Below are 11,923 nucleotides of genomic sequence, written 5' to 3' on the forward strand. Positions count from 1 at the left end.
TGATGAGGTATAAGAAATGATTCAAATAGTTAAAGGAGATGTAAATTTGGGGCAGGGGGACTGGAATTCGATAGTAGGGAAAGGAAGAGAAGGAAAAATAGTAGGCATATATGGACTGAGGGAAAGGAATGAAAGAGGAAGCCATCTGATATAATTTTGCACAGAGCATAATTTAATCATAGCTAACACTTCCTGTAAGAATCACAAAAGAAGGTTGTAAGAGGTGGTATCCAAAATTTTCAGACTGGTGCTGCCATCTGTTGAAAACCTTTTCTTTGGACTAATGGTCACCATCACCCTCGAAGTAGTTCCCATCCATATGTACACACCGGTCCCAGCACTACTAATACTGGTCAAACGTTTTCTGTCTTTGAGGGTGTTCTTTGAGGGTGTTTATCACTGCCAGCAATACTTCTTGAATCCTCTCTAGAGTGTCGCATTGATGGCGTTTCAACTTGAGTCTCAGTTTTGGGAATAGTGTGAAGTTGCAAGGTGCCAAATCTGGCGAGTATGGTGGGTGGGATACAAGCGTGATGTTGTTTTTTGCCAAAGAGGTCCGGGTGAGCAAGGACATGTGACAGGGCACGTTGTCGTGATGCAGCAGCCAGTTCCCTCGACACCAAAGTTCGGGCCGTTGTTGCCGCATGTTTTCACGGAGCTGCTATAAAATGTCACAGTAGTTCGTGGAGTTCACTGTTTGATTGGGTGGGACAAATTCTTTGTGCACAATTCCCTTGGTATCAAAGGATACGATGACCATGCTTTTCACTTTTCTCTTTACCTGTCTCGCTCTTTTGGGTCTTGGATTGCCTGGGCTCTTCCACTGGGACGATTGTTGCTTTGTCACTGGGTCATGACCATAAATCCAGCTCTCGTCACTGGTTATAACCCATGAGAAGAAGTTTGGATCATCAGATGCGGTCTGACGAAGGTCCATCCACACTACAACACGCTGTGCCTTCTGATCGGCAGTCAAGATCCTTGGCACAAATTTTGTGGCGACACGATGCATGTCCAATTCATCAGTCAACATTCGTTAATATGTCCCATAACCAACACCCACTTCATCCACAAGGTCTTAAATGGTTCGACTTGATCAGCACAAACCAATTGTTTAAGTTTGGCAACAGTGTCTGGCATTGTGCGGCTAACGGGCCTTCCAGTGTGAGCATCATCTTCAACGTCTGTACGGCCGGCACTGAACTGAGCATGCCACTCAAACACATGTGTATGACTCTTGCTCTGTCCCCAAAACACTTGTTGAATTATTGCAAGGATCTCTGTAGCACTTTTCCCAAGATTCTGCACAGAATTTGATACACACACGCTGTTCTGTTCGCAGATCCATCGTAAAATCGCCACACATCAAACACATAGTATTACGGAAATCACTGTAGACACGCAACACATCCTCCTAACTGAATGCCACTCCACACGCTGACTCATCAGATATGCAGCTCTCATCACCTAGCGGTGCAAAGATCTACTACTGCAACTTTCCAGATGGCAGCACCAGTCCCAAAAATTTTGTATTCCACTTCGTATATGTGGAAGTGACCTGGAGACACCAGAAGGTTTAAGATTGATTACGTAATAGTTAGACAGAGATTTAGGTATCTGATTTTAAACTGTAAGACATTTTCAGGGCCAGATGTGGACTCTGAGCACAATTTATTGTTTATGAATTGTAGATTAAAACTGAAGAAATGGGAAAAGGGTAGGAAATTAAGGAGATGGGAACTGGATAAATTGAAAGAACTAGAAGTTGTTGAGAGCTTCAGAGGGAGCATCAAGCAATGGTTGATTAGAACAGGGGAAAGGAATAAAGTAGAAGACGAATGGGTAGCTTTAAGAGATAAAATAGTGAAGGCAGTACAGGATCAAATTGGTAAAAAGACAAGGCCTAATATAAATCCTTGGATAACACAAGAGATATTAAATTTAATTGATGAAAGGAGACATAAATGCAGACAATGAAGCAAGGTAAAGGGAATAAAAATGTCTAAAATATAAGATTGACAGGAAGTGAGTGCAAAATGGCTAAGCAGGAATGGCCAGAGGACAAATGCAAGGATTTAGATGCATCCACAGCTTTACTCTGCAAACCACTGTGATGTGCATGGCAGAGGGTACATCCAATTGTACCAGTTATTAGGGTTTCTCACTTTTCCATTCACGTATGGAGAGTGGGAAGAAGATTGTTTGAATGCCTCTGTGCATGCAGTAATTATTTTAATTTTATCCTCACACTCCTTGTGCAAGCGAAATGTAAGGGGTTGTAGCATATTCATAGAGTAATCATTTAAAGCCAGTTCTTGAAACTTTGTTAATAAACTGTATCAGGACATTTTACATCTGTCTTCAAGAGTCTGCCATTTCAGTTCCATCACCATCTTTGCGACACGCTCCATGCATTAAACAAACCTGTGACCATTTGTGCTGCCCTTCTTGTACTTGTTCAATATCCAGAGTTAGTCCTACATGATATTGGAGTTCCACTTCAAATTGCTGTATTTTATTTTTCACTGATTGCATGTTTCAACGAAATTTTGTTAAGTGTATGAAATTAGTTGACCCAATGATTTATTTTCTTCATTACACATACTAATAGTGCCTTCTGGAGTGTCTGACTGTCTGGTAAGTGCCTGTGCAAAAGTTTCTAAATTGATGGGACATTCTTTAGGCATGGGAAGCTTTTCTATTTTAATTGACCCTAAAACAAACCATAGCTTGATGGGATGTCGCTATTTCCCTGTCCAGTTGTATGTATACTGAATAGAGCTTTTAGCAGGTACAACTGTTAAATACAACATGTACATAAAGTCTGGTAACACTTTCAATTATTTGTTGCACAAGACCCAAACATTGTACAGATATCATATATATGCCATTTTGAAGAGGAACCCTGAATTTTTTTTTTTCATGTATACTGCCACAGCGTAGTTTGCTAATTTGCCAATAGCACCAGTCATAAACATGGCCATGCTACAGATGGGGACAGCTGTTTCACGAAATGGCCTCTCCGATCACAAGATCTCACTCCATGTGATGTTTTTCTGCGGGGACACATTAAAGACTTGGTGTATGTACTGCCTCTACTATGTGACGTGGCAGAGCACCAGGCGAGAATATGGGAAATGACTGCCACAGTCGGTGATGCCATGCTGGGATGGGTATGGCAAGAATTTGATTTCCATACTGACGTCTGCCAGGTCACTCATGGTTCGCATATCAAATGTTTGTAAAAGATACGTTCAGAGTTTCTCTTCAAAATACAATATGTATGACATCTGTACAATGTTTAGTTCTTGTGCAATAAATAGTTGAAAGTGTTCCCGGACATCATGTACTCTCTGTAACTTGGAGGAAGCATATTTTTGCCATAAGCTGTACAATTTCACGTTTATTCTCTACCAGTTTCAATCATTACAGTCATCTCCGAGGAGAAAATATTGTACATCTACATATCAACCATATATTTCTGCCATATATGAACCATACAAATGTAGAACATTGTCATAATATTCTGTCATAAGTCCATGTAAACACACTGTGCCTCGGCACAATTACAGTAGCGCACATTTGATGATAACACATTTAACTGGTTCCATGTTCTCTGAGAGTTAATCATCATCTGATGAAGGAAGACTGATCATACTATTGCTATAACATTCTAATTATTTGACCGTGCTTTTTCTTGACGAAAAAATGAAATCTGAGTATACCTGAAATAATTTGTCTTACAGTTTGTGAATAAAATAATTACATTCCATAAATAAAAATACTTCTATCGAAATTAAAAATTTTCTGTATTTGAACATACGGTATTCAATATCGATATTTCGGATTTTAATAGTTATCTAGATTCTTTTTGCAAATGACGATAATAAAGTATAGTTTCTGTTTTTTCTCAGATTCTCAATAGATTCTTCAGGGCAAAGACTGAGAATGTCTTCATTCTGGGGCATAACAAAAGTCTTAGCAATAGGCCTACTCACCAGTCTCCAAATTGTACTACATACGATGTCAGTTGTGGGGATAAGCATGGCTACACAGATCCCAGACATAAGGCAGTACCTCAGAAACTCCAGAAACAAAGCAATGACTGACCTGTATCATAGCCAGACTTACAGTTTAGGTTCAAAGGTGATGATTTGGTTGTGAGTTGGTGATGCCAATGAATGTGAATACAGAGTCTTACTTGTGAAATACTGATATGTAGGCTTGATACCTAGATTAGGTTGAAAGGTGAAAGACTGATTGTGAGTTGGTGAATCAGTACTGAAGGTTTCAGTTAATCCAATAGGTATGCCAGTTGATGGTGTGTGGTCTCGTCAGACCATCAGTGAATTTCTACTGTGACTGATGGCTTAAGGCCTACTGCTCAGTTACTTACCTTAACTCATTCACTGTTTACAGAGATGGGCGTTGCAGTGGTTATTCCAACTGATTGGAGAAGGAAAATATTGTAATTTTTGAGATTGAATAAACATTAGTTTGGCACCAACTCACCTAAGTGACTGGAAAGAGGTATATAAATATTGAGCAGTTAGTTTAACTGACTGGAGACAGGAGCTTATTCTTCCTTATTTCTTGCCACTCCTTCCAAATACATCTACATCTGTATTCTGCAAACCACGAGAAGTGCACTGCAGGACATACGTCCCAGTTATTAGGGTTTCTTCCCATTCCATTCATGTATGGAGCACGGAAAGAATGATTGTTTGAATGCAATAATTATTCTGATCGTGTCCTCACCATCCCTATGTGAGCGATACATAAAGGATTGCAGTATATTCCGAAAGTCATCATTTAAAGATGGTTCTTGAAACATTATTAGTAGACTTTCTTGGGATAGTTTACGTCTATCTTCAAGAGAGTTCCAGTTCAATTCCTTCAGTGTTTCTGTGATGCTTCCATGGATCAGACAAACCTTTGACCATTTGTGCTGCCCTTCTCTGGATACGTTCAATATTCCCTGTTAATGCTATTTGGTATGGGTCCCAGACACTTGAGCAGTATTCTAGAACTGGTTGCATAAGTGGTTAGTAAGGAATCTCCTTGATAGATTGATTGCACTCCCCCAGTATTCCACCAATAAGCTGAAATCTATCACGTGCTTTACCCGTGGCTGAGCCTACACTCGGGTATTTGTGAGAGTTGGTCAGTTCCAACAATCACTCACTGAAATTATAGTCACAGGCGACTATATTTCTTCATTTTGTGAAGTGCACAATTTTACATTTCTGGACATTAAAAGCATGTTGCCAACCCTTACACCATTTTGAAATGTTATTAAGATCCAAATGAATATTTATGCAGCTTCTTTCAGACAGTACTTCATTATGGATAACTGCACCATCTGCAGAAGGTTTGAGGTTTCTATTGATACACTGTATGTATGAGTATTTTCTCACTGATATCACAGCTTTACAGGGACACTGCAAACAGTCAGTGGGTCTCTTGTTCACGTACCACACTGGCTTCTCAATCTTCCATTTTGCTCTCATGGAGTCCAGTATGCCACAATACAATATCTACCATAATGATAATACATAAAAGTTTATTTCTTTGCAAACTAAATCTCGTAGATGAGATACAAGTTAATTCATTGATTCCCTCACAATAAATGTCAACATGAAGGAGGCCTTCAGGAATGTGCAACAGGTCAAATTATTCATTAGATGACAACAAAAGCCATAACAGGCAGCTTCTGTAAACTATACCAGTTAATTAATTCTAAATCCTTCCTTTTTTTTTTAAAAAAAAAACAGCTACTTTGGGGAAAAAAAATTCCATTGCTAGTAACTTTTTTATAGTCACAAAGCAGTTACTATGAAATTCTTCCACTCCACTACTTGTAAACTCTCAGTTTAAAACATTACTAGGGCTAGAGTATGAGGTACATTAAAATAAATGTCAAAGAATAGTCCATTATGTAATATAGGTTCTCTTAAGAAGGCAAAATGCGTTAGAATATTGTGTTAATGTAAACATTAGGCTACGTTACAGGTCAGTCTGTTAGCATAAACTTTATTTGGTTTTCATATTTATTAGCTTCCCGAATTCACTACAAAACCCTTAATTCTATTTCATTTTCTTTTCTACAAATAAGTACCGCATTCCAAGAGTGGTTTTATAATTCGCTTTCAAGAATGCATGATACATCTGTGTGCTATTTATTCGCTGCCCAATGGTTAGCACACGCATCCGTAGGTTGCTGGCACTAGTGTCAACATTTTCCCTCTCATATTCCCGCTCCAAGCAAAGCCAGATGATTTCACCTGAACATCCCACACGTAACAGACTAATCGGTTAACCTTTTCGCGGGGGCTGTACTGGCTAAAAAGTTTTTATGATGTATTTCTTTCACTTTCGTTTGCGCTTGACAACGAATGGTATTGCATACAGTCAAACAGAGGTGTCTGTATTGACAAGTCGATCGATACTTCCTACGAAATAAGCAAATAAGATGCGATTGATGGAATGTGAAAATTAGAAAAATGCGGGACATGTTAGGTGTTTTGCGGGCCCTTTTTTGTTAATTCTTCCAGTACGTTATTAGGGGTTCCATTGATGGACGGTCCTGCAGAATCTGGGACATTTGACCGCCTTTAGCCTTATTTCATCACAAAAATATTTCACTCGCAGTGATAGCAGATGAACTTTTGTGGGACGATTACCACGACAACGCAACATACAGCATAATTTGTTGGGCGAAACAGTGTGCGTGATAGGTCGGTAGACAAATTGGTGCATAGCTAGGCCCTTTAACAGCACAAAAGTTGACTGGTAGAAATAATATCCAACATGCCAGTTTTTCAGTTCATATTGTATTTGTGACGCAGTCTGTCCAGCCATAGCTGGTAAACGACGAATGTATAGTAATATGGTAATATCAGTATCATGTCAACCACTCCTTTTTTCCAAGCATATATGTTGGCAATGCGTCAGCTCCCTTAGCCAATGGGAAGACAGTTTTAAGTAGCCAATGAGAGACGAGGAACGAAGGAAATATTCCGAGCGCTGGGATTGAAATTATTCGACGTTGTACACTGAGGTTATTCGTAGTTTCCTTGAATTTTCAGCTCAACAGATTCGACAATATTTTTTGAATGGAACTTGCGGCGAAATATAGGTATGTAATGTAGCCCAAGATTCTAATTATTGAATTGCTTTTCTGGTTAGCTGTAATTGTAGCTTAGACGTAACTATTTAATGTCTCGTATTTTCAGAAGTTTAGTGCGTTAACAGCTATTGTAATGTATTACGTTTATCTGCATTTAGTAGATAATATTTGTTAGTGAGAAAATACGCCGCATCGACGTTGTATCCCAGAGCTATAGATAAGTTTGAGCATGTAGTTTTACGAAAATACCAATAATTTTGTGTAATTGCAACTACAAGTTTCCTGTAACGTCAGTATTCACAAAACTAATAGTTGAATATCATCAAATTACTTTGTTTTATCTCGATTGGGCAGTAGCTGTGAACTAACTTAACCACCGTTTCTGTGACAATAAACGATCTTAAAATCCAAATTAACAATTTTCATATTCTCTCGTAAAATATTTATTTATTTTATCCATCTTTCAGCACCTACATGCAGTCGATGTCGTCAGAAGAGTTACAGCTATTTGTACATTAGGTTTTACATATCAAAATATTACATAGTAAAAATATAGCAATGTTGTAAACTATTAGCTTACAGCAGCCTCTACACCTAGATCCATACATAATAGTAAGCCATAATTTATCAGCATTAACATGCAATCAATGTTGTCAGAAGTATTATAGCTATTTGTACATTATGTTTCATATAGCAAAAATATTACATGGAAAAAAAAGAGTGTTGTACCCTATTAGCTTATAGTTAGCTGCCTCTACATCCATAACTATACATAACAGTAAGCCTTAGTTTATCAATAAATTAGATCATCTTTACAACTATTCTGAAATTCTTCTACACTGTAGAAAGTATTTTTCTTCATCCACACTTTGGTTTTAGTTTTGAAAATATCCATTGAAACCAATTGAGCCTGTACGGGTAAAGTGTTGAATAATTTTATGCCTATGTATTCATAGCTAGATTGGGTTTTCTTAAGCCTGGTTGTGGGTATATCAATCATATTTGTTTGTCGAGTATTGTGTTGATGAACTGATTTCCTTATAGTGTAGTGGTTTAAGTTATCTTTTATGTTTAATAGGCAACAATATATGTAAAGAGATGGGACTGTGAGAATTTTTAAGTCTCTAAAATAAGGTCTACATGAGGTCTTGTTGTCAGTGATTCCGTACAAACGTCTAATTGCTTTCTTCTGCCAAGTGAAAATTTTTTTGGCTCCTGGAGAGTTACCCCATAAAAGAATGCCATATTGTAGATGGCAATGAAAGAAGGCATAGTATGACTGAAGCAATAAATCTTGTGTAACACGTGTGTAGTTTGGCTAGTAGGTAGATAACTCGTGATAGCTTTTGACATACATAATCTGTATGTGTGTCCAAGTTAATTTTGAGTCAATGTGTATTCCTAGTAGTTTAACAGATAACTCCATGTTACTGTTTGATAAACTGAAGATTATCTTGACAATCTTTTCATGGTTCATAGATAAGTCATTGGCTTTAAACCAGATATTAGATATTTTGAGACACTCTTCACTTTCCTCCTTCAATATGTTTATATCCTTTCCAGAATTAGCTAATGTTGTGTCATCAGCATAGAGGATAGATTTACAGGGTAAGTTGTTCGGAAAGTCATTTACAAACAATATAAATAGTAGAGGGCCAAGCACTGAGCCCTGAGGAACACCTCGTTTTATACTTAAAGTCTGTAACTGTTGGTCATTATGCTTTACTATTTGTTTTCTATTGCTGAGGTATGATTCAATTAGTGAGAGTTCCAAGTGTTTGATTCCATAGCAACACAGTTTATCTAATAATAATTTGTGGTTAACTGAGTCGAAAGCCTTACTAAAGTCAATTAGAATGGCTTCAGCAGATAATTCTGACTCAAATGCGCTTAGTACAAAAGAGATAAGGTTTTAAACTGCTTTGACTGTTGATAAGTTTGACCTGAATCCATACTGAGAATCATTTAATATATTATTGTCTGATAGGTGTATGCATATTTGCTGCATTATGCAATGTTCTATTATTTTTGAGAGAATAGGCACAAGTGAAATTGGTCTATAATAATTGATACAGGACTTGTCACCCTTTTTGTATAATGGTATGACAACTGTTTTTTTTAGACATTCTGGAAAGTGTCCACTCGAGAGCATCCAGTTTATCTGTATGCAAAGAGGGTATGTTATGAGATCTAGAACTTTTTAATTACATAGTTTGACAGGCCATACACATCTTCAGATCTAGAGTATCCTAATTTAGAGGTTGCTTTAATTATATCAGTTACTTGTACTTCTCTCCATTTACAAGCTGACACTATGTTTGTAATGTTTTGTTGAAAATTTCTGCCAGATATGGGGTGAGAAATAGGTGTATGTGTTGAATTGGAATTCTGGTTGCTATGGGTTGGGAGGCTAAGATTGGCAGAGTTGACAAAAAAGTGATTGAAATCATCAGCAGTGACGTTAGCAGCATTTGTGTTGTCTTTGTAGTTTATATCCATACCTAGCTCTGCTTTTATTACTTTCCATGCAGCCTTACATTTATTGCGTGATTTTTTAATGAAATCACCATTTGCCTTACACTTGGCTATTTTAATTTCAGATCTATATTTTCTTTTCAGGTTTTTGTAAGTTTCTTTATCTGCTGCTCCCTTTTTGACCTTATCGTGACAAGTAATTACCAATAGTCTCAGTTTTTGTAATTGGGGTGAAAACCACTTCTGTAAAGTTGAGTGGCTAGGTTTCCTAACTTTTTTGTTTTTTAACCAGTGGACAGCATGTGTGGAAGATTTCAGAAACGATTTTGAGGAATGCTGAAGGCTTCAACAACATTTCTGGAGGAATGTATAACAGTATTCCAATCTATAGACTTAAGTTCTTCTCTATACTTGCTAATATTTGTATCTGTAGATAGTCTGACACACTGAGTTTGTTCCTCGTCTTCTTTTGGTTTTTTAGTAATTAGTTTCACCCATATACCTCTATGGTCTGACAGGTAATCGACATTAAGTAAGCCTAGCTCAAAATCACATTTGTATACATTTTTTATTAGATTGTCAAGACAGGAGGAGTGCCTTGTAGGACTTTCATTAGCACGAAAGAGATTATAGGATCTTAACATGTTTACTAAATTAACATTTCTGGCTGTCATTTTCCTAATGTCTATGTTTAGATCCCCAAAGATTAAAATTTTTGTATACTGATCACAAGTTTTTCTAAACGTTCTATAAATTGTTCTACATTACTTTCAGGAGTGTGATATAAAGACACAGTTATGAGCTGTATACTAGGTATAATAAAAGCAGCTGCTTCAAAAACACCTTTAGTGCATAGGTCACTAACTTCAAGAACAGAAAACTTTAGGTCTAGATCATTGCTAATATATATGGATGAACCCCCATAGGATTCACTGGGTCTGCAGAAGTATGTAGCTAATCTGAAACCTGATGGTAGATACAGTTTTATATCCTCTTCCTTTAACCAATGTTCGTTTGTACATAAAATCATTCTTTTGTTACTTTTTAATAGTATACCAAGCTCATCAGCTTTATTTTTCAGAGACCTGACATTTGAGTGCAGAAATAAGATAGAGTTACTGTCACAGGAGGGGAGGAGTACAGTATTATGGGGCAATGGAGAACATTTAATTGTTTTTTCAGCCCTGGAATCTATGTTAGGTGACGGTTGGACTTCCTTGGGATAAAAATCTTCATTTCTCTTAGGTAATTTTTTGGGTCTGTTTGAAACACGGTTGGAAGTTTGTTTCACTTTACTGTCCACAAGTTTTATAGGAACATGTTTTCCCAAATCATTTGGTATCACTTTATCATGAGACAAAGATGATACTTTACTTACTGTGACTGGTCTATTCTTTTCTGCTACTCTTGAAGGTGATGGAGGAGGAGCTGGTACTGTTCTGCTGTTGGTGAAGTTGGTTTAGTTGCTGCTGGTGGAGGAGTTGTTTCTGCTATTACTGGTAAAGGAGTTGGTTCTACTACTGCTGGTGTGGGAGATGGTGCTGCTGCTATAGGAACTAGTTCTACTGCTGGAGGAGTTGCTTCTGCTGTTGCTGATGGTGTTTCTTCTGCTATTTCTGGTGAAGTAGTTTGTGCTGTTACTGCTGGTGAGGGAGATGGTGTTACTGCTGTAGGAGCTCGTTCTAATGCTGGAGGAGTCGCTTCTGCTGTTACTGAACGTGGTTCTTCTGACGCTGCTGTTGATTCTACTTCTGTTAGTATTGCTTCTTTAGGTCCTTCTGCTGCATTTTCTGTTACTGTATCTGATTCTGCATTAGTCACTCCTAGAGATACTTTCTGTGATGATGATACAGGTACCACTGATGATGTTGTTGGTAAGTATTGCAGTCTCTGAATAATTTCCATTAGCTTTAATGTAACAAGTTGCTTTCCAAGGCCATTTAAGTGCATCCCGTGAGTAGTGTGGAATCTGCATCCAATGGTATTAATATTAACAACAGAAACATTTCTATATTGTTTGCATATACTGGAAAAAAGTTTATTGGCGGCACTAATTTCCTTGTTTACACACGACCAGGACATCAAGTCGTACCTTTGTGGTATATTTACGAGGATAACGTTTGTATGACTTAATTCAGATAAATACTTGTTTAATTCGCAACAGGCTTTAGATGTATCATTTTGATAAATGTCATTAGATCCACCAAAGAGGACAACAAAATCTTTCGAAGACAGCTTTTTTATTTCTTCAGAAAAAACTAGTTTTCTTATTTCTGAGAGGGGCGCCCCAGGCTTTACAAAGCTCATCGATTTCACATT

General features: G+C 37.5%; 1 protein-coding gene across 1 annotated transcript; it reads right to left on the reverse strand.

Annotated features, from left to right (window-relative positions):
• Window positions 1–11,005: 11,005 nt before the first annotated feature.
• On the reverse strand, window positions 11,006–11,554 carry LOC124718773 (extensin-like). Its single transcript, XM_047244385.1, has one exon. The coding sequence runs from the start codon at window positions 11,552–11,554 to the stop codon at window positions 11,006–11,008; it is 549 nt and encodes a 182-aa protein (XP_047100341.1).
• Between the last annotated feature and the right edge of the window lie 369 nt (window positions 11,555–11,923).

This window comes from Schistocerca piceifrons, chromosome 10 (genome assembly GCF_021461385.2).
Source record: "Schistocerca piceifrons isolate TAMUIC-IGC-003096 chromosome 10, iqSchPice1.1, whole genome shotgun sequence".
Taxonomy (NCBI): domain Eukaryota; kingdom Metazoa; phylum Arthropoda; class Insecta; order Orthoptera; family Acrididae; genus Schistocerca; species Schistocerca piceifrons.